The 24,352-nt window shown below is 40.2% G+C and overlaps 1 protein-coding gene across 10 annotated transcripts in view; it reads right to left on the bottom strand.

Annotated features, from left to right (window-relative positions):
• The window catches only part of GPM6B (glycoprotein M6B), a 282,829-nt gene that overhangs the window by 107,836 nt on the left and 150,641 nt on the right, over positions 1-24,352 (bottom strand). For 2 of the 10 annotated variants that reach the window (XM_033948392.1, XM_033948391.1), the window contains exon 1: positions 12,604-12,835. The exons of 5 other annotated variants lie outside the window; for them this stretch is intronic. In XM_033948392.1, the coding sequence (XP_033804283.1) occupies positions 12,604-12,664 (61 nt within the window). In that variant the 5' untranslated portion in view covers positions 12,665-12,835. Of the gene's footprint in view, positions 1-12,603; positions 12,851-14,416; positions 14,541-24,352 lie in introns of those variants that run through there. 3 more of the 10 variants (XM_033948385.1, XM_033948393.1, XM_033948386.1) reach the window with 3 other exon arrangements.

The following is a 24,352-nucleotide window of genomic DNA, read 5'->3' as shown; positions in this document are numbered from 1 at the left end:
GCCTTGTCTTGGTGTTCAGTCCATCACTTTGCAGACCCCTCCCACGTTCAACAGGACTTGGTTCAAGGCATTTTTGACTTGGATGAAAAGTTGGACGAAGATGTGGGTTAAAGATGGACGATTTAGCGACTTGGACGATCAGATCGGCAGGATGTATACTTAAGACGATTTTCAAAATGAAAAAAATATTTGGACGTATTTTTCAAAAATGTGTCCTAAGCTGTTTTTTCTTTTACTTTGGACGACTTGCGACTTGAATGAAAACAGACTTAGACGTTCCTTTCGATTATGCCCCACATAGCGTTCAATACTTCAACCCGTGCAAGAGCAAAAGCTCAATGCTATATACCATCATAGAATCTTCCCATGTGCGTAGTTTGGGTTTTGTAGCTTGACAGGGTCATAACTAGCAGTGTGAGTTTGAACCCACAACTTCAGGGTGCTGAGGCTGTAGCTTTAACCACTGCACCAACACAAAAATAAAATAAATGTGTGTTGTCTAATCCAGTGATTCCCAACCCTGTCCTGGAGGAACACCAGGCCAATCGGGTTTTCAGGCTAGCCCTAATGAATATGCATGAGAGAGATTTGCATATGATGGAAGTGATAGGCATGCAAATTTGCTTCATGCATATTCATTAGGGCTAGCCTGAAAACCCAATTGGCCTGGTGTTCCTCCAGGACAGGGTTGGGAACCACTGGTCTAATCACTCATTTTCCACAAATGGTACACATCTTAGACAAATTCTGCCAGGGGTATGTAAACTTATGAGCACGACTCTGTGTGTGTGTCCATTTGCCTTCTCCGACGCCATAAGTCCATTCTGCAATGGATGGTGGTTTGGATTATACAGGAAAAAAAAATCCCAAACAAATCTTGAAAACAAATTGAAGACTGACTGGCATGCAAAGTTGTACCGTAACAAATCTCATCAATATTCACTGTAAACATCCTGAATGAACAATAGTCCTTAAGGGTAAAGAAGTAATTTTCCTGTTAAGTTGAGATTTATTGATTTTCTAAATGATTTCTTTTCATTGTAATGACTTGATTAGTTCTCTATAATGTGGAAATATGCTTAATGGGTTAATGTCAGTTATTGATGGGAATTATTTTTGCCATGCGAATTGCTGAATATGTTATTTGGTAACATTAAAATATTTCAATAAAAAATTATAGTCCTGTTTGAGGCCCTAGAGGAAAATCAGTTTGGAAGCCTTGAAAAACACAGCATACATGAAATTGGAGAAAGCTGTTCTTTTAATTCTGCCCTATCAACTCTGGTTTATAACTCTGCAAGCTGCAGAAACAGCAATTATGCAATCAAATTAAAATGTGTTTTCTAGGATGCTATGTAATATGTGTTGTACAAAGTAATTTTACTTTTTACTAGGGCTGCAGGAAGATTAAAAATTTTAATCATGATTAATATGCAAGATATTTTTTTTTTAAATATCCACAAAAAATTTCTGAAATCAAGCTAAATCTTCAGCCCTAGTATAAACAGATAATGAAACTGATTATACAATTCAAATTTGTGAATTATGTAACTATAAAGGGAGGGAGAGGGTATTCAGGGGGCAGGGCCAGTGGAAATGTGTCTGGAAGTATAGCTTGGTAGCTGAATCTCATGCTGATTGAAAATGGTATAATGAATTTCCATACAAATAAATATGTAAAAAACCTTAATGAAAGCAATATGACAAATTATGAATGTACTGTACATCTACAATGTATAAGCCTGACTTTTTAGCGTACACAAACCTTAATACCAGGGTGAGGGTGATGCTCCCAAAAAGAATAGAACCTCAAAGGGTCCACCGAGTCATACATATATACATGCAAGTTGCCATAATGGGACAGATCAAAGGCCCATCAGGCCGAGTATCCTGTTTCCAACAGTGGCCAACCCAGGTCCCAAGTACCTAGCAAAATCCCAAAGAATAAAACACATTTTATGCTGTTTATCCAAGGAATAAGCAGTGGATTTCCCCAAATCAATCTTAATATTGCTCGAAGGACTTCTCTTTTAGGAAGTTATCAAAATTTATTTATTTTTTTTTTATTTTTTTTTTTACCCTGCTAAGCTAACTGCTTTCACTACATTCTCTGGCAATGAATTGCAGAGTTTAATTACACAGTGAATAAATATTTTTCCAGTTTGTTTTAAATCACTCAGTAGCTTCATTGCATGCTCCCTCATTGCATGCCCTACTCACTCAGAATTTTAGAAACCTCTTATCTCCCCTGAGTTATCTCTTCTCCAAGTCACCCTATCATGAAATAATGATGTTCTAATACATTGTGAAAGTAACAGATAGCAAATAAAAACCTGTATGGTCCATCCATTCTACCCAATAAAGTGCCAAGAGTTGTACCTGTAGGTTACATCTATCTATGTCTTGATAGCTTACCTTAAAAGTTAAAGGGAAAAAAGAGCTGTTGAAATAGGAGTCTTGTTTAACTATAATAGGTTTCTACAAAAATCATCTAGTAGGGCCCATTTCAGATTGAAATTAACAATGTTATTAAATTGAAAGCTATCATGTCTTCATATTCCTAATCATACACAAGTGATTTCACCATTCGTGAAAATTGAGATTGGAGATATCTTTCCAATTGCAGGCAATATGATGGATAGCCAGAGCAATCACAGTGTCAAATATTTTAAAGTACTTTGATGGGATCGAGATATCTGGGCATTTAACAAAGATAATAAAAAATAACATATAAAAATGACTTACACGCCAAAGAGGAACGGGGGAGAGCTCCAATGTGATAGAAAAGAAGGGGGAAGGGAAACCCATGAGGTAGGGGGGAGTGTCAAGTTGCTCTTCAGGGGGGTCTTGTATTACATTGCGTTATACGTTCAATTGCCTATGAGAATGTGTCACTGAACAGAGAGGTCTTCAGATCTTTCTTAAAAGTATTAAGCAATGTCTGGAGTCTCAGATTGCTAGGAAGCAGATTCCATAGCTCGGGGCCTTGAACTGAAAAACATAGAATTACGTGTATGGTCTAAAACAGGGGTGTCAAAGTCCCTCCTCGAGGGCCGGAATCCAGTCGGGTTTTCTGGATTTCCCCAATGAATATGCATTGAAAGCAGTGCATGCAAATAGATCTCATGCAGATTCATTGGGGAAATCCTGAAAACCCGACTGGATTCTGGCCCTCGAGGACCGACTTTGACACCTGTGGTCTAAAATGATGGGACTACTAGTTGATTCTGATTAAGAGATCTAAGGGGGGGGGGGGGGGAGAGAGTGTAGGAAAACAAATACTTACTAAGATATAAAGGACAATCCATAGCATGCATTTTAAATATGAGCAAGAGAATTTTGTAAGTGATACCATAAGATACAGGTAACCAATGTACCGAAATAAACAAACATACCAGAAATAGCAAGATCTGGTTATGATTCCACTGTATAACACCCGTAATTCCCAGAAACTTGTATAGAAGAGATTTTTTTTTTTTTAATGATTTACTATGTTTCCACTGAGAAAAAGTAGTATCTTCCATTCTGGCCCCATGCAAAGACTACCACTCCATCTTTAGCATATTTTACATTTACCCACCTTCTGTGCTTGTGTCACTGAACACTACCAGCAGTCTAGCTCACTCACTTACAGAGATCTCAAAGTCCCTCCTTGAGGGCCGCAATCCAGTCGGGTTTTCAGGATTTCCCCAATGAATATGCATTGAAAGCAGTGCATGCACACAGATCTCATGCATATTAATTGGGGAAATCCTGAAAACCCGACTGGATAAGGTTGAAGAGTATGTCTCAGCCCTTCCTGCAGGCTGAATCCAACCCTTGCTACTAATACCTTTATTCCTATAAAAGCTGAGGATTCACTTCCGGGATCCACACACCAGATCCATGTTCCCATCTGTGAACCTGCAAACTGTAGCGACTGAGTATCCTTCACAGATCAACACTTACATTCCTACCTCAGATGAAAAAAGCCTGCAATTCATGACTATTGTTGCCTGATCTGGAAACAGAAATTTACAAAACAGATTGATGTAAATTCCTGTTTCTGGGTCACGCAAAGCCAGCGGCAGTGCACACATACTGGACGCTGACATTGAAACCTCTTTCCAGAGCCAGAAAAGCGGTGGGTCCGGTGCGGGAATGGATAAGTCAGGTAATCTCATTTTAATTGTGTTTAATTTTTTATCTGCATTACTAATATGCTAAAACCTGCAGCCCTACTTTTTACAGATGTCAGCCATGGTAAATGTTAAGCAAATTTTAAACTAACTGAAACTGATAAAACCGGAATTTCATTCTGATTTTTACAGCTTGCACATGGGCAATGTGTTTACAGGTAAAAATTTCAAGAAATAAGAACATAAGAACATAAGAACATAAGCAGTGCCTCTGTCGGGTCAGACCACAGGTCCATCCTGCCCAGCAGTCCGCTCCCGCGGTGGCCCAAAAACAGGTCAAGACCTGTCTGAATCATCAGAAGGGGCTCCCCTGACACCTTGGTTTCCCATTTAAGTCCTGCCTTCCTATCGAAGTCCTAGCCCTCCGGTCTACACATGCACGACCAGGTTGGTTTACTCATTTCCTGGTTAACTTCCTACACCCGTGTTACATCCCAGCTCCTCCCTCAGTATCCCACGATCCCTCTATCCCTCAGGAATCCATCCAATCCCTGCTTGAATCCCTGTACCGTACTCTGCCTGATCACTTCCTCCGGTAGCGCATTCCAAGTGTCCACGACCCTTTGGGTGAAAAAAAACTTCCTTGCATTTGTTTTGAACCTGTCTCCCTTCAGTTTCTCAGAATGCCCCCTCGTATTTGCTGTCCCCTTCAGTCTGAAGAATCTGTCCCTATCCACCCTCTCTATGCCCCTCATGATCTTGAAGGTCTCTATCATATCTCCCCTGAGTCTCCTTTTCTCCAGAGAGAAGAGCCCCAGCCTATCCAGCCTCTCGACGTATGAGCAGTGTTCCAGCCCTTTTACCATTTTCGTTGCTCTCCTTTGGACTCTCTCAAGTACCGCCATGTCCTTCTTGAGGTGCGGCGACCAATACTGAACGCAGTATTCCAGATGTGGACGCACCATCGCTCGATACAATGGCATGATGACTTCCCGTGTTCTGGTTGCTATGCCCCTCTTTATGATGCCCAGCATCCTGTTGGCTTTTTTTGAGGCTGCTGCGCACTGTGCAGATGGCTTCAGTGATGCATCCACCAGCACACCCAAGTCTCTCTCGAGTCTGCTGTCTCCCAACAATACCCCCCCTAATTTGTAGCTGAACAACGGGTTCTTTTTCCCTATATGCATGACCTTGCATTTGTCCACGTTGAATCGCATTTGCCATTTGTTTGCCCAGTCTTCCAGCTTGTCCAGGTCTCTTTGTAGGTCCTCACACTCCTCCCTGGTCCTAACTCTGCCGCACAGTTTGGTATCGTCTGCGAATTTTATAACCTCACACTTTGCCTCCTTTTCCAGGTCATTGATGAATATGTTAAAGAGTAAAGGCCCCAGCACCGATCCCTGTGGCACACCGCTCGTGACTCCCCGCCAGTCCGAATATTGACCCTTTACTCCAACCCTCTGCAGTCTACCCGACAGCCAGTGCTTGATCCATCTGTGCACATCCCCTCCCACCCCGTGGTTCCACAGTTTCTTAAGTAGCCTTTCATGTGACACCTTGTCGAAAGCCTTTTGAAAGTCGAGGTAAATGATGTCTATGGGCTCCCCATTGTCCATCCGACTGCTTATTCCCTCAAAGAAGTACAGAAGGTTTGTTAGACACGACCTTCCCTTGCAGAATCCGTGCTGGCTTGTTCTCAGTAGGCCATTCCTCTCGATGTGCTCGCTAATGCCTTCCTTGATCATAGTTTCCACCATCTTCCCTATTATTGAAGTCAGGCTCACCGGCCTGTAGTTCCCGGGGTCACCCCTCGATCCCTTCTTGAAGATCGGTGTGACATTTGCCAATTTCCAGTCCTCTGGCACCTCACCAGTTTTCAAGGATAGGTTGCAAAAATGTATTAAAAAAAAGGAAAGATTCTACTAACTTAGCAGGGGGCAGAAAAAAAAAAGAACAGTGCCAGAACCTACAGCAGTAGTGTACCATGGCGGAGGGGTGGTGGGTTTACCCCGGGTGTGGCCAGTAAGGGAGTGCAGGGAAAAGCTGTGGGGCCACCTCTGGTATGCCCCTGCTCCCTCCGATGTTTCCTGTTTTTGAAAATGGAATGGCAGAGCTGACAGCTGTGACCACTCCACTCACTCCCACTGCCTAGAGGAGTAAGGGTGGGGGGGGTGCTCTGCCTTGGGTGGCAACCAGTGCAGATATGCTACTGACCTATAGAAGAGGCATAATGGTGGAAAGAGAAGGAAGAGGTAACTGAAGCCAAGGACACAAAGGAAGCAGGTGGAGTGCTTTAGAACAGTGCTTCTCAACCCAATCTTTGAGATACACCTAGTCCCATCAGGTTGTCAGGATATCCACAATGACTATACATGAGAGAGAGATTTACATACCATCAAAGCAGTGCATGCAAATATCTCATGCATATTCTTTTGGATATCCTGAAAACCTGATTGGACCAGGTAATCTCAAGGATGTTCAAGCACTGAACTAGAAAGTAGACTTGAACTAGCAACAGTATCTCAGGGCTATAACCAAAGGAGGGCCTGGAGGGGCAAAGGCAACCTCAAACTTCAGTAAATGTTCCCAGCCCACTGTAGTTGGCAAGGATTTGCAGGTCCTGTCAGGTAAACTGCTCCAGAACTTGTTTACTCCAAAGCCAGCACTGCAAGCATGCGAGGACCTCTCAGGTAACACGTCCCAATCGCAATCTTGCAAGATCATGGGCAAGGCATGTAGCTAGTGAGATTTCAGTGTTCCTGCTGAACATTAGGGGAGGAAAAGAGAGCAGCGAAAAAGTGTAGAATGGCAGGCCCCTGCTGCTAATGGCTTAGTGCCACACCTCTCCCTGAAAAATTGGGCTCTGGTTCCATCCTGAAATGGCAAGGACAGAAAAGTGATAAACATGGGTCAAAGATGGAAGCTACTACTACTATATATTATTTCTATAGTGCTGAAAAGGCGTCCGCAGCGCTGTACATTTTAACATACAATAGACAGACCCTGCTCAGAAGAGCTTACAATCTAATTTAGACAAGGTGTTAAAAGTAGACGTAATGCCAAGATTCTCTAAATATATATTTCTTGGCACTAATGCTTCTTCATCATGTATTCTATATTTTATTTTTATACATTTCTCGGGTATATAAAAAAAAAAAAGTGCACTGCTAATATAACCAGGCCATGTGCGTCTGGCTTATGCAGTACCTGCATATCATCCCCCCTTTCTAGCTGGATTTCTACAATCGCATAGCAATGAAGAACATAAGCAAAAGGAGTGTTGCCATCTTAATCTCTCTCCAGGAATTAAAGGGAACCAAAAACGGAGGAGTGTGTGGCGCAGTGGTTAGAGCTACAGCCTCAGCACCCTGGGGTTGTAGGTTCAAATCCCCCACTGCTCCTTGTGATCCTGGGTAAGTCACTTGATCCCCCAGCACCCCATGTACATTAGAGTATGAGCCCGCCAGGACAGATAGAGAAAAAATGCTTGCGTACCTGAATAATTTGTAATCCGCATAGAATTGTAGGATATGTGGAATATAAATAAATAAATAAACAAACAGAGATTCAATTTTATATTTGAATAGTTGTGCATGATTTGGTGAAGATCATTTAGAACAGTGATTCCCAACCCCGTCCTGGTGGACCACCAGGCCAATTGGGTTTTTAGGCTAGCCCTAATGAATATGCATGAGAGATTTGCATATAATGGAAGTGATAGGCATGCAAATCTGCTCCATGAATATTCATTAGAGTTATCCTGAAAACCCGATTGGCCTGGTGGTCCTCCAGGACAGGGTTGAGAACCACTGATTTAGAGTGCTCTCCATTAACTTCAAGACAACCTTTCCTGTGCCAAGAGTATCTTTCTGGGAGATTCCTATTCATAGCTTGAATTGGAATTGAAAAACTAATCAAAGGCCGTGAAGGTATTCCATTCAGCAATATATCAAATATAAATGATGGTGAAACCTTTTAAACCTCCTGCAAAGAGATATTGCACTTCAAACCTCAGTAGCTCAAGGATCAGATGGGTTTGGCGAATACCTCACGGATAAACTGTTTGGCAGGGCAGGAAGAGAGTTTTAAAATATTAAGACTTGTCAAATTTTTTTATACATATTTTTCACAGTGATTAGAGTGTGGCGCAGTGGTTAAAGCTTCAGCCTCAGCACCCTGGGGTTGTGGGTTCAAACCCAAGCTGTTCCTTGTGACCCTGGGCAAGTCACTTAATCCCCTCATGGCCCCAGGTACATTAGATAGATTGCGAGTCCACTGGGACAGGCAGAGAAAAATGCTTTGAGTACCTGAATAAACCCATGTAAACGTTCTGAGCTCTCCTGGGAAAACGGTATAGAAAATTGAATGAATAAATAAATGAATGAATAAAGGAAGGTACTCAGTCTTATCAATACACCAAATACATAATTATGAAAAAATGTACAGCAGCCACCAGAAGACCAAACAAAATATGCACAATAAGGATAGGAATTCGTTTGCAATGACATCCCATATTGTTGCACGTCTAACAAAATTGAGCAGAACACACAAAAATGTTTTTATTGTTTGCCGATACTAGTGTGCATTCTTTGCAAAGAAGGCACTCTGTGCGTGTGTAAACGACAGTGCATGCCCAGTGTATCCTTCCAGACAGAATGCATTCTCTTTGCACGTTTATTTAAAAGACTTATAGTCCATCTAAAAACTAAGCAGATTACAACCATACATATATAAAAAATATTAAATAAAACATAGTAACATTAAAAGCACAAGCAAAATTTAAAATTGTATTTTGCTGCTCATCTCTCATTTTCGGCCATACAAATCTGTCTATATGTTTAAGAAAACAATGTATACTTTTGAAAGATGACACACTCTAAGGGTCATATTCTATATATGGCACTGCCCATCCCCCCCCAAAAAAAAAAACCCAAAACCTGACACCGACTAAAGCGGAACTTAGCTCAATTCTCTAAAAGATGGACACACTATAAAATCGCACTAAGCAGTGTGCGCCATAACTTTTAGGTGCACCTATTTAGGCCAAGGAAAACCAGGCCTAAATACCCACACCTAAGTTATGCACAGATCAGGTGTATTCTATATTAGCGCATGTAACTTTTAGAAACACCTATGCTGCTCCTCTGGCCACACCCCCTTTTCAGAGTCATGCACTAGAACCGACGTGCAACACTTTATAGAATGCACCTACCAAGCTGTGCGGGTAACTTCTAATTAGTGCCAATTAGCATTGATTATGAGGTGTTACATCGCCAATTATGGGCACAGAGTAGGCTTGTTACACTATTAAGTTGGGCACACCGATTTCTGCACACAACTTAAAAGCACCATGTATAGCAAAGGGGCTTCAGTGACTGCTCTCAGGATGAAAAACTTGACCCGACAACCTTCCCCCCTAAATAAAAACAACAAAACAACAACCAACAAACAAAGAACTAAAAAAAAGCACACACCCCATTACCAGAAAATGGCAAAAATTTTCTGTCTGTCCATCCCCTAGTGCACAATTAACATACCAACAGCTACTGCAGATTAAACCAGGACCTGTATGTTCCCTTTGCAATTGCTAATAAAGACAATTTAAAAAAAAATAAAATAAAATAAACCAGGACCTTAAAATATAACCTCATCGAAAGGTAATGTTTGCATATTCCAGGAAACTGTCACAGGAAAGCTTGAACATGAGGTATTCATTCTGGGGTCCATTTCATTGTCCTCTGCCACTTTGCTGAGCTCATATAAGTGGTGCTCTAGACTGGAGCAATCATGAGAGACTTCTCACACAGCAACTGGGAAAGGGACACTCCGTTACTGAGCAAACGCCAAACCCAAAATTAAGAAATTCCCTTGTATGAAACTATTGGTGCCCACTGCTGCCCTGTTGTGTTCTACATGTTTTATCTTTTTAGCATTACAAATGAACAGCATTGCTATGATTTATTTCTGTAAATCCAAATTTGTCATTTGCTTAATAAAACACTGCTGAACAATTATTTCTTAATCCCAGAGACTACAATTTCTCTTGTATTCCTGAGCACCAATTCAAATGTGTAAATGGTTAAGAAATGCCTTAGAGGTGTATTTTTAAAGCAGTTAGACACACAAAGTTCCATAGGCTACTATGGTACTTTGTGTGTCTAAGTGCTTTGAAAATGAGCCCCATAGTAACCTAAAGTCAAATAAGAATTCAAGACCCTTTCATGAACCAGCAGTCACTGATCAAGAGAATCAAACGCAATACAAGAGTCTAGATTTCATGTTTGCCTTACTGATCCTGGATTGTGCAGGATTTTGTAACATTGCTCCTTCCACCGATTTTTCTTCCCTTACAATCAGTATTTTAAAAGATACTTGCTTAGATGAAAGCAACACCCCTCCCTCTCATTCCGCTATTAATTTGGCTTCTGTGATATAGTTACCAATACAAAATGGTGTTTCATTATGAGCACTTATTGATTTTCAGAGAATGCTTTCCAGTGCAGTGCTTGGGTTTCGATGTAATTCAGTACTGGGAGATAAAAGTCTGTCATGTTTAATATAAGCTCTTACTGCTGAATGTGTCCAGCACGTCTTATGATTCAATAAAGAAGCAATAAAACACATTTGCTTTAACTCAGGATGGTTTTGTGCAACAGCACGAATAAAAAAGCAGAAGTCCAGATGCACATTTATACACTTAAGAGAAATGGCTGTTCCTTGTCACAGTCAATATGGGTGGTGTCCAACTTCATAAAGGCACTCGAGCATGGCTTCTAGTTTAGCTTCGGGAAGACAGCTGCTAAATCTACAGAATTTTTAAACAGCTAGATTGCTTCCTGGAGGGAAAGTTTTAGGGGGAGGGGGACACCCTAGGGAACGAGCTACACATTTGATCTGCTATGCAATGAAAATCTCTGGTTACAAAATAGTGAATTCTGCTCCAGGTGGCAGAAAACGACCAAATGTATTTTTCAATGTGGACAATTTCATCCTCCCCATGTTTAGCAACACTGTTCCATATATAGTAGGATCACCATCAGCTCTTTTCATTAGGGTACCGGGATTTCAAAAGCATTTAAAAGAAAAAACACACACACAAAAAAAACAAACCCCAAAGCAGCTAAAAATCCACTAAAGATACTCCAGTAAGGAAGAATCAGACTACAAAATACTTACATATTGATAAACTGTTCTCCCATCTTATTGGATACACTGCATGGATTATTTTTATTTTTTTTTTTAATAGCAAGACAACTCACATTTAATTTACATACCAATATTTTACAAATAGCTTTATAAAATGATAGTAAAAAAAAAGCCATAATGCTGTTTAGCTTTTTACTCTCAACTGAATCTGTATGAAAAATTATGCCTCTTCGGCATACAGTTTTATTATTATTTTCACTTACTCACCCCCATATTTATACCTTCAAAAGAATAAACACCGGTAACTGCTAAACTGGCAGTTTATCAATTTGGTTTTGTCGGAATACAGAGACAAAACAAGCTGTATTATCTGTCCACAAATTTCTCCAGGACCAGAGAAGACAATAAACCACTCTTTCATGATAAATTGCTACCGACTCAGATGAATGCTATGCATCGGTGCTTTGTGAATAAAAGCAATACATCCTCTTGATGGCTAATTGATGTCAATCTGATTAACAACTTCAATACCATATTTTTGAGTGTTTGTATTTTCTTGCAGAAAGGGCTGCTGCCACTGTGATGATGAACAGCTGTCAGATTGGGGGGGGAGGGAGAAATCACTCAGTTCAGCGGTCCTTTCAAAGCTAAACCGATTGCGAACCTAAAAATTCCCAATCATGCAGAACAAGGATCAATAAAGTTTTCTTCCCACAGATTATTTCTATATAAGCCTGTGTGCAGATTCAGTTCATTTCAAAAATGTTTATCATGGACAATACACTAAAAAGCTCTATGGTTTCACAAATATATGGCGTTATATAGACTCAATCTTTAAGTGAAATATATAAATACAGTACATAAGTGAAATATATAAATACAGTACAGATCATGGTCCATACCATTTAAGAATCTATATTTGCTGTGCATACATACACACAAAAACATATTTTACACACACAAACACATATATATATATATATATATACACACACAGACATACATATACAGTACAAACACACACACACAATGTAAATAGAGATATTCATGAAGTATGAACTCCAATGTATGCCTATAATTTCTCTCTCTTTATATATATATGTAATTACATACTATTACACACACACACACATATATATACATATATATTAAATACACATGCATACACATCCTGATAAATGTGCTGCCTTCTCATGGTCTATGTCTAGTTCATGCCCATCTCCCCCCCCCCACCCCAGTTCCCTAAAAATAAAAGAACAAAAAAAAAAAAAAGGACCTAACCCTTTTTGAAAACAGAATAAAAAGCTTTGAACGGGCTATTGTTCAAGCTCTAGGCTACCTTTTTTCTCTTGGCTTTGTTCTGTATTTTCCTCTGCAGCAGTTTCCATGGCTGGTTTCATCCCATCCACCAAAAATGCTTTTTCCTCAACAAACACTCTCTTCTCCTCCTCGTCCTCGCTGCCTTCCTCGTCACTTATTTACAGCTTGTAGTGATTGAGTGGCTCTGTTCTTCCCTACAGTAGCTAGCAACCCTTTCCAAGAAGCAGAAGTCTTTGTCAGCTTCAATTTCACTCTGCTTACTGGTCCATAATGATTTCTGCCAGAAAACTCAGCGATACGTCACTGAGGATCCCTGTTATAAAATAGCCATTCTTTGACCGATTATGCCTAGACCTTGTATATTTTACATGGGAGGAAATCTGCTTCCTAGCAGTTATTCCTCCTTTCAACACCCCCTCCTCCTCCCCTCTTTTGCTCTCACCCTTTCCCCTCTCTAAAAGCTTCCAATGAATGCTAATCAATTCTCATGCCAAAGAATAGATGAGTGACATCACAAGGGTAGGGGGGAATGTGTGTGAGAATGAAAGAAGCCCCCTCCTGCCGCATGACTCAGCTATGGAACTAGCCCCCTTGTATACCGTCTCTAAGGAGTGTGCATATCATCACACAATCACAAGGCTCCCTTTCCCATGGGACTCTCATTATGCTTTGCATGTTGATTTATTCCATATGCCCTCTCCTCCTGCAGAGCACTGGAGCAGGATGTGCCATGCTGCTTCAAGCTTATTTTTGAAGCAGAAAAATAAGAGCTTGTTCAAAAGCCAATGAAGCAATGAAAAAAAAAATATCTAATATACAAAAAGAATGATGAATAAGACAGTCCTTAACCACTCTCTCTCAATAACAATATAAAAAAAATAAAAACATTTTTATTGCAATGTGTTTACATGCTTGCTTTTTTAAAAAAATATATATTTTTTCTTTTTTTGCACAGACTCCTAGCTATTACTTTTAATAGCCGACCAGTATTCTCTTGGGTGTTGACAGCTTTTGATTTCAATGGTTTTAGGAGCCAATGCCAATTCTATTTGAAAAGTGTGGTATTCCATTTACCATGTTCACCATCCTAAATGCTTTGCTTTCATCGAACATAAGAATGATCCAAATGATAATTCATGAGCTTTTGAGGCTACACAGGCTACTCCTAACAGAGGGAGTTAAATGATCTTGAAATTATGACCCATTTTTGTAGCAGACTACAAGGAGTCCATGTGAAAATCAACCAATCCAATGTAATGTTCAGCTCTGATATTTTATCATAATTCATATCTGAGTTTTTAATTGGGTAACAATGGAAAAATAAAATGTTAATTTGGACTCCTGTATTAAAATATATATATATACACATACATACACACACAATCCAGTCACAAGTTTTGATTTCTATGGTAAGAAGAAACCTCAACAAGCGAATCCTTCTCACTGCAGAATTCAACCAAGAAATCAGATGCTATCAAAATTAATGGGAGACTAGGAAAAAAAAATTTGTTTCCTAATTGATCCTAAGCACGTTGTGAAATCAAGTTCGTTCAACAGCGATGTAGACTCACTACATTTCCAGTGTTTGTGTTTGAAATAAAAGTCCTCCAGAACTGAAAGCATGCTTACACATTCATAAGAAACCAAAATAGTGTCCATGTTTAATATTAAATGCTTAGCTCCCTATTGCAACCAAAACAGACTTCACTATCCCTCTCTCATATCCAGAGACACGCTCCATGAAAAACAGCAGCGACAATACCATCACAAACTTTCTAAATAAATCAACAAGCAGTTAGAACAAACCCAAAACAAATCTTTAAAAAACGTACCCATTTTCTTTCTGGTATTTACTTCATTTCCAAGGTTGAAATAAGTTTTGGAAGTTCTTGCACACTCTTCTGGCTTAGTCACTCCCACCATTCTGAATCTACACAAATCACGGCTCTGCTGTGTCCCAAATCCTAGCAACAACCTGATACAGCCAAAAGATTCACAGAGTATAAACAGAGGCCAGGGGAGGGGAGGAGGCACAAAGGGCGTGGCCAAGATTTTTCACACACACAATGTAATGCAAGAAAGTTTAAGAACATTGGAAACAAAATTAAAAAAAAAAAAAAAAAAACCCCGACAAAAAAGCCTAGCAAGATGGAGTACAAAATTGAAACCTGAACTTCAGACATTTCCTACAACTTATCAGATAAGAAATTCGAGAACCTTTTTCTGTAGTTAAAATTTAGCTTTTTTTCCTCCCAGTATCATGCAAAGGATCAACACTGAACCACTGCTCTGCAAAAGGATGCTGCTGGCTCCTGCGATTTAGAATGATCCTTAATTATCCTTAATGGATTTCACTTTATTGGAGAAAAAAAAAGTTTCAAACAGAGTAGGGGTGTGAAAGTCAACTCAGAATTATCCCTCTGGAGCACAAGTATGCAGTTTGCTCGATACTGAGAAGCTAGCACCTCTGTCTACTCCATGGTTCCACTCACAAAACAAAACATCTGTGCCAAGGGTCAGACATACTACAATTTTTCAATAGACAACAAAATGGGAAGTCCCTATAAGACATCCAATATTCAAAAGAAAAAGAAGCATCACCATTGTGCACCTTGACTGAAAAATTGCTTCAATAGGGCTAGACAGAGAATATTCCTTATAAATTTTCTCAAGGATTATCAAATCAGCAGTGAAAGGTTACCTATGTGTTGCCTGAGCAAGAATAGCTTGAACTTGGGATCTATAAGAATGGTTCCTATAGCAAACCAACATAAATTTTCTCTTCATAAATTAGAGGGAGTAGCTCCATGGCTCAAGAGGTGTCACCAGCAGTGGGTAAATTTTGCCCCTTAGCCGAGACCCCTTTTGTGCTGGGATCCCTTAAACTGCGTTTACCAACTGGATAGAAAATAACCTCATTCACAGAAGCAGTCTAGAGAAACTGATGTGCTATACAACATCCACTTTAAATGAAAAGGGCCAAGGTCGGAGTAACTTGTGAAGGGGGCGGAGGGGAATGCAAGGGGGGGGAAAAAAAATCAGCATACAGCTGAGGCACATAATTGCAAAAGCCACAATGAGCAAAAACAGGAGGGCACTCAGAAGTAAAAAAAAAACAAAAAACAACTTTGCAATTTAAAATATACAGCATGAGCAACAAATGTTATGGAGTGTAATAAAGGGTTTGTGTATTTTTATTCCATTCAAGATGGCCATGAAAATCTCATTAGTGGCTTCCAACAGCTGTGAGTAATGTGGTCTTCAATAACTTTAAACAAGATACAGTCATCTCCCTTTAGATCAGGGGTGGCCAACCTTTTGGCTTCCCTGGGCCGCATTGGCCAAAAATATGTTGCTGGGGCCGCACAAACGGGCAAACACTGCAGCAAGACAGAGGAGGGAGCAGGCAAGGCAGTAAACACCCAGAGGCAGCAGAGGAAACACTGCATCGCCCTCGACCGAAGCCGCACAAAATACTTCATGGGGCTGCATGCGGCCCTTGGGCCCATGCGGCTTTAGATGTTCTCAATATTGTTTTTATGCCTACAAGCAAGATATAGTGCAATAATCCCCCCTCCCCCGCAAAAAACACATAAGAAAAATTCACAGCTAACCTATGTGCTTTTTTTTTTCAATAAGCTATCACACTGACATTCAGATTAATAGGACAGCAAAAAGTCAGTTGATTCAATTCCCAAACAGACTAAAGCTAAGATTAACCAAAGCAGCTCTTGCAAAGCCTCCTAACTTTCATGCTGTTCTAAGTATCTTGATGAAAACTAGCAGTCAAACACAGAAATGACCCTTTCTGCATTGCACAATGTCTCTCTGGTAAGGATGTCCATTGGCAAACCCACCGTGGTAGCTGATCATTGATCTCCATTCACAGAGGCATTGCACAACTTATTTTGCCTTCACTGACGAACTGTTTGGGCCAGATTCAGTTAAGTGGCACTCAAAAATCAGTGCTAAAGGTTGCTACGTGGTATTCTAGGACGCCCAAATTTGAGCACCAGGGTTTATGTCTGCTGAAACCCAATTTGTGTGTACATCCCTGGTATTCTATTATACTGTGTGCAAAGTTCTGGAATGTCCCTGACCAGCTCATGCCCTCCTTTGGATTGTGCACTATGGGACTTGCGTGCCCAATGTTATAGAATAGCGCACAGGTAGTTGCATACAATTGCACCCGTAATTAGCTCATTAACCAAGATGCACACACATCGAGATCATGTCAGAATTTTGGTTTGTGTCTTCATATGCCTAAACAAAGTAGTTTTGCAAGTGGGGGGGGGGGGGTAAATTTTCCAAAACCAATTCATGTCATCATTCAATGGAAAAAGTCAGGACCATACATTTTGGAGAGCACTTACACAGCACCAAGAAGAATTATAGAAACATGAAGGCAGGGTGATCAAAGCTCCCAGGTAAGTGAATCACTAAATACCTCAAAGAACAGAAGAATCCAACGTAGTCTGCAGTAAAACAAGCAGCAAGCAAAAAAACAACATACAAACTGCAGAATATGTACAAGATGCAGGTGTCGTTTATTAAACCAATAAAAATGCAATAAAATATACAACCTTAGTACCAACCAAGGGACCCAACACGGTCCGTGTTTCGGATAACACGCCTTCTTCAGGGGTCCATGGTGGTTAAGGTATGAAACAAACCGCACAAAAGATATCAAACAAACGCCTATATGAAACGAGTGCTGCGTAGTATATGCTTTTCAACACTCGTTTCACATAGGCGTTTGTTTGATATCTTTTGTGCGGTTTGTTTCATACCTTAACCACCATGGACCCCTGAAGAAAGCGTGTTATCCGAAACACAGACCGTGTTGGGTCCCTTGGTTGGTAATAAGGTTGTATATTTTATTGCATTTTTATTGGTTTAACAAACAACGCCTGCATCTTATACATATTCTGCAGTTTGTATGTTGTTTTTCACTAAATACCTCTACACCAGTGGTCTCAAACTCGCGGCCCGGGGGCCACATGCGGCCCGTCAGGTACTATGTTAAGGCCCACGGTATGTTTGTCATAATCATCACAAAAGTAAAATAAAACAGTTTCTTGATCATATGTCTTTTTAGCTATAAATCACAATTTTATTATTAAGACTTATCCAAAAAGAAAGATTTATAAACTATAAAGAGTTTTTACCTCATGCAAAATTGTCATTTCTTTAATGAGACATTAACTATTTTTTTCTGAGGCCCTCCAAGTACCTAGAAATCCAAAATGTGGCCCTGCAAAGGGTTTGAGTTTGAGACCACTTGACTACATAAATGGGAAAAGGGAGCAATGTCTGGAAAGCAGTATGGGAAACAAGGTTCTAGATCTAGAGGCTGTGAATGAAGAGGCCAAGCTGGATTTAGTGGCGATCACAGAGATGCAGTTGACTGGGATATAGTTATACTAGGCTGCCCAAGTTGATGCTGCTTAGATAAGTTAATTACTTTACCCAAAGGTCCCATATGAGGAAGATTAAAAATCAATGATTCATGTAAGTTTAGAAACAGGACACTATCTAGGTCTGCTAGCTTGTATTTGGCAAACATCTCGTAACAGTAAGGAGGAATGTACCCCCAGAAAGTTCTTAGTTACTTTAACATTACTGGCTGCTTAATTACCCTTTTTCTTCAATTTGATGGATTCCGTTGTAGAAAAGTATTTGCTTGGGGGTGGGGGAGTGGTTTGATGCTGCAAGAAGAACATCAGATTTGTAGGATGAAATCAACATTAATGTTGTTAAAATAGAGGAATAAAAAGAAAATATGCTCAGTCTTACAAGCAGAAATCCAAACTCTCTATCAAGATCCTCATTGATAGTTTAATGTGGAAACTTATCATACTACAATAAAACCTTGGACTGCAAATAACTTGGTTTCCAAGTGTTTTGTAAGACACGCAAAACATTTGATTAAATTTTAACTTGATATACAAGCAAAGTCTTGCAATACGAGTACATACAGTATACACGCGTCACATTACCACAACTGAGCCGATGGTTCTTCTCTCTCCGTCACTGCAGGAGTGTAGTGACTGTTCTAAACGAGCGAGGTCTTGCAATATGAGTACATACAGTATACACGTGTCACATCACCACAACTGAGCTGATGGTTCTTCTCTCTCCGACACTGCAGGAGTGCAGTGACTGTTCTAAACGAGCGAGGTCTTGCAAGTACATACAGTATTTTGTATTAAAGTTTTTGGGTTTATGGGGAAATTTGCTTTGATACTTGAGTGTTTTGGACTACAAGCATGTTTTCAGAACGAATTATGCTTGTAAACCAAGGTTTTACTGTATTTCAGTTTCATTCCCATTATTTGTGAGGAAACAGGACTCTTACTGGAAAAAGTTCTCCACATGTCCTTGAGAAACAAAACATGGACTGTGCTCCTTAGATCTTGCCTTTGTCATCCTTGTTTTACATCTATCAACTCTTAACTAAGCAGGAAATATGGTGGTAGTGTCCCTAGAGTGGGGTTGGGAGGAGGGAAAGACAACTGTTTTCTCAACTGCTTGTACAGGAAGGCAAATGCGTCTTTGTCCTAGAAGAGTCAAAATGATAACAAAATCAAAAGAAATCCTACATCTTTCTGTATCCTTCCATGCTGTTTTTCTAATAAGCTGTGTGCTATAAGTAATGAATTATTTATTGCACACAATTTTGCTACAGAAAAGGGCAAACATATTTGACAAAGAGAGGTCATACATCCTAGCATGAATTAACATACTTTTTTAAAGACAAAATCTATGACCAAAATGATTCTTTTAAAACTAGGGTCCAGATGCTCATAGTTTTCCTTGCAAGTAAGAGTAGTTAAAACCAGTCCTGCTTGCAAGGAAGCTGCTACTACCACTTATTTCTGTGGTGCTACTAGACATACACAGCGCTGTACGTCAAAACATAGAAAAGAGAGTCGCTGCTCGCGAGAGCTTACAATCAAGTCAAGACAAACTGGACAAGATGGTGCACCAATACACAGTGCTCAGGTGGGGGAACTACAGACGGAATGACAAGACAGACATTGGTGCTTAGAAGGTGGGTTGGAGTTTGGAATTGAAAGCATCTTCAAAGAAGTGGGCTTTGAGTCTAGACTTGAACACTGCTAGAGACGAGGCTTGATGAACCGAGTCAGTCAGTTTGTTTCACACAAACGGTGCAGCAAAGTAGAAGAGATGGAGTCCTGAGTTGGCCAAAAAGAAGAAGGGTACAGAGTGCTTGGTGGCCAAAACCAACAATACTAAAAGGCTAATCACCCCTGGGATCATTCACTCCTCTTCCACTCCACTTCAAGAATTGCAATGTAGTTTAGTCCAGATTTTGTTCTAACCATTCAGTTTACTTAAGATGCTTACATAGTTAATGCAAGTAGAAACTGACATGCGATGTAGATCATAAACATGGTAAAAGTTGAGTTTGCCTTACCTGGTTCTCCACCCTTACACTGAGAAATCTCTTTTGACAGATTTTCCTCCATGTAAAGAAAATTAAATACCAGTCAAACCTTAAAGCTGAGAGAGACTGGTTGAAGTTCCAGGCATCATGCTCATCTTTCACAGAACCCTCCTCTCTGTCGGTCTCAGCTCCTGGAGGGGAACTGCTGAGACTCCTCTCCTCCTCCAAAAGGATTAGGGAAACTCTTTCTTTATCCTTAAGCTCCTTAGTACTCATCAGTCAGTCAAGTACAATAGCACAGTCAAAGACAAGAATCCATCTTTAAACTAATATATACCAGTTTTCCCTCCATTTTGAGGAAACTGAATGCAACTTCCCTTGAACTACTATTGAAAAAGGTACAAATCAAAAAATCCAACTCCTCCTACCATTACCTCAACCATAGTAGAGTCTTCTTAATACTAGACAATTCTGAGTAGCCTAAAAGGTCAACTTGTAAATCTTAACTTGTAAACCCACTTGGTTTCTATATAATTGCACTGCATTATGTTGGAGATAACAAAAATAGGTAAACCAGGCACAGAGAAAAAAGATTTGGAAGTCATCCACTATAACAAAATGTCCTCATAAAGGAAAATATAGCACCTTATTATGTATGAATAAACCAATTTATATAAGTGTTGCTGAAAATTCTAAACTATTCCACTTAACTTCCTGTTGCTACTGCGGAAAACCAGGGGCTTTGATAATTCAGCTCAGCAAGGACTCATTTTTACACAGAATTTGGTCATCATCTTTCACTAAAAATAAAAAGTGGTCTACTTGGCTCAGATGTAACACAGTAATGCAGGAAGGTTTCCGTTCAATTACTTCACTTTATTTTATTGCAGGATATACTTTACCAAAAAAGTCTGAGAGGAGTAACGAGTAAAAAACAAACAAGCTATAATACACTAACAAAAGACAACTGCCGGATGTAGCAGAAACCGTTAGTATAAACAGAAAAAAGAGAAATATGGCTTAGACGAGTTCCTGGAGAAAATTTTTACAAACCATTAAGACCAATTTGGGGAATTCCATTGCTTATCACTGGAATGAGCAACATGGACTCTATCCATTTTGGGGGATCCTGCCAGGTATTTGTAATCTGGATTGGAAATAGGATGCTAGACATGATAGACCTTTGGCAAGAGCAAGTATAGCAAATCTTACATAGAAAATTTCAAATAACTCTCAATCTGCCTCATGGAAGTAGTGAAGTAATTTATGGCTCAGGAGCAGTTTCTGAGTTTGGAAATAGGAGATCAAAGTTGCTTATCTGTAACAGATATTTTCTGTATTCAGCAGAAAAAAATTCATATGCACAAGTGACTGATAAGGGACAGAGCCAAAACAAACAGCTGGTAGGAGTAAGTGCGTTACATCATACTTATTTATACCACGGTTTCTATAATCGCAATATCCAGAGTCCTAAGCAGTTTACAAAAATTAAAATATCAACATAAGTTTGAATTTTGCTTAGATTGACTTACTAACAAAATTCTAACCGTCAAGAAGTTTGATAGAGAAAGCAATCAGACACACAAATGGGCTTCTCCCAAGCTTAGGGTTGCTCCAGTTTTTAAATAACCAACAACTGTTAGGAGTAGTAATGTAATGTAATGTAATTTATTTCTTATATACCGCTACATCCGTTAGGTTCTAAGCGGTTTACAGAAAATATACATTAAGATTAGAAATAAGAAAGGTACTTGAAAAATTCTCTTACTGTCCCGAAGGCTCACAATCTAACTTAAGTACCTGGAGGGTAATAGAGAAGTGAAAAGAAGAGTTAGAGGAAAAATAAAAATAAAATAAACATTTTAAAAAGACAGCATTGATCTAAATACTTTGGAAGGTAGAGGAGAGGAGAGAAAGGAATAGAAGCAGAATGGGTCAGCGTCAGTGATGAAGTGGAGCAAGTAAGTTTAGGAGGAGCGATTGACGTATCCAGAAAGGGCTTCTTCAGGGAAGAGACTTGGCCGACAGTCCAGGATGCCTATGTCTCCTCCCCTGCGATGTTCTCCCATCCATGCATTCCCTCCCAGACACACTGCCCGTGCCCCAGCCGCTCCAAGGAGGCTGCCCCAGATGAGGTCCACGGTGAATGCAGGATTCTCTCCTCTGCGGGAAAGCCGCCCGGAGCCGACAGTCAATCTTCTTAGCGGATTGCAGGGGGGGAAGAGTTCACACTCTTGGTAGGATCGGGTCTGAGTGCTCTCGGTGGTTGTGGCTGGTCTCATTGCTGTTTAGGTGTAAAAGCAGTTGATCTCCACTGCTGCTGATATTTAAAAGCAGGCAGATTGATCTCTCCAATGGACTGCAGGGGGAGGAGTTCACACTCCTGGCAGGATCGGGTCTGTGGGCTCTTGGTGGTTGCGGTAGGTCTCGCTGCTGCTTGTATGTAAAAGCAGTTGTTTTTCTACTGCTGCTGATATTTAAAGCAGGTAGATTGATCTCTTAAACGGGATATAGGGGGGGAGCTCACTTGCCTGGTTGGATCGGGGCAAGGGCTCCTATTATAGGCAGCTGGTCTTGCTGCTACTTAGGTGTTAAAGCAGTTGATCTTCCTAGCGGACTGCAGGAGTAGTCCAGTCCGACTTTGATGCAACAGTTATAGGAATCACAAAGACAAAGGAAGAAAGTGCTGCTTGACCAAACGCACTATCTGCAATTGAGAACTGGTCCAGGCAGCAATGTGAGGCGATAGTATACAGTGATGACCAAGCAGCTGCTATGCTTTCCAGTGAAGAAAGACTTTGAAAAGCTGAGAGAGTCACAATGGTCCTGGATCTGAGGAAATTTGACTTTATAGAGGATACCTATCTGCTCATAGCAGAACTAAATACAAGACAGTAGCCAGTTTGTTGTCTGCTTCACCAATGGGATATCATGTTTATGGTTACATAAGAACATAAGAATTGCCGCTGCTGGGTCAGACCAGTGGTCCATCGTGCCCAGCAGTCTACTCACACAGTGGCCCCCAGGTCAAAGACCAGTGCTCTAAATGAATCCAGCCTCACCTGCGTATGTTCCAGTTGAGCAGGAACTTGTCCAACTTTGTCTTGAATCCCTCCCTGGAGGGTGTTTTCCCCTATAACAGACTCTGGAAGAGTGTTCTAGTTTTCTACCACTCTCTGGGTGAAGAAGAATTTCCTTACGTTCGTACGGAATCGATAATCTGGCCTCTTTGAAGGCGAAGTACAATAGCACACACATAACAGTACATCACAGACATTTCAGACATCTTACAAAAAAAACAAACAACAAACCAACAATATTCATTAAAATTCAGCATAAAATCAAAATAAAATACCAGCCTGACAATAATAGCAATACCAACCAACCAATAGCAATACCAACCAATCTCAAGCAACCTAATACAACTCAGATTTTCACCAACCAACATCTCATACTGTGTATTTCATACAACAAAACAGAAGTCTTTTCAGCAGTTTCTTAAAGACATCCAATTTTTTTTTGATGTTTAATATAATACAGGAGCCTATTCCACTCTTCTGGACCACAACATGAAAATGCCCCCACTCTCACAGCCTGCAGGCTCGGCTCTTTTCTTGATGGAATTGCCAGGTCATGTGTTGCTGAGTGCAGCTTTTGCAACCCGATGTAAGGAAATACACTGTCCATCAGATATCATGGGGCATACCCTTGTATTCTCAGGTAAACCAGCAGTAATAGTTTATACTTAATTCTGAACTCAATTTTCAGCCAAAAGATCTTAATATAGTAATCTGTTACATGTTCATTTTTCTGGAGCCGGAATAACATCCTGATAACAGAATTCTGTGCTATCTATAATGATTTCAACACCACCCCCGGAACACATAATGGTACAGCTTACTTACTAAGTACAATTTGGCATGTGGTTTACTATCGGAGTGTGTGTGGTGCAGTGGTTAGAGCTACAGCCTCAGTACCCTGAGGTTGTGGGTTCAAACCCATCACTGCTCTTTGTGACCCTGAGCCCACAGGACAAAAGGGAAATATGAAAAAGTAGCCAAATAATTAAGATAAATAAATAAAATATAATTGTAGTGCTTCTGTAAAACTGGGATGCCTTCTGCATGCCGTTTTACTGCATACAATTTTAACGTAAAAAAAAAAATGCATAAAAATCGCCATGCTAATGACATCATGATGCTAAAACTCGATAATATTATAGACATTCTGAAGACATCTATGCGACACCTAAAAGGTGATTCTATAAAGCACACCTAACTATATAGCACACTTAAATTCGCTGAGCATGATTCTCTATTGCAGTGTTTTTCAACCGCTGTTCCGCGGCACACTAGTG

This window comes from Geotrypetes seraphini, chromosome 6 (assembly GCF_902459505.1).
Source record: "Geotrypetes seraphini chromosome 6, aGeoSer1.1, whole genome shotgun sequence".
NCBI lineage: Eukaryota > Metazoa > Chordata > Amphibia > Gymnophiona > Dermophiidae > Geotrypetes > Geotrypetes seraphini.
The sequence above is the reverse complement of the archived record's forward strand: the minus strand, read 5'-3'. Positions and strand labels throughout refer to the sequence as shown.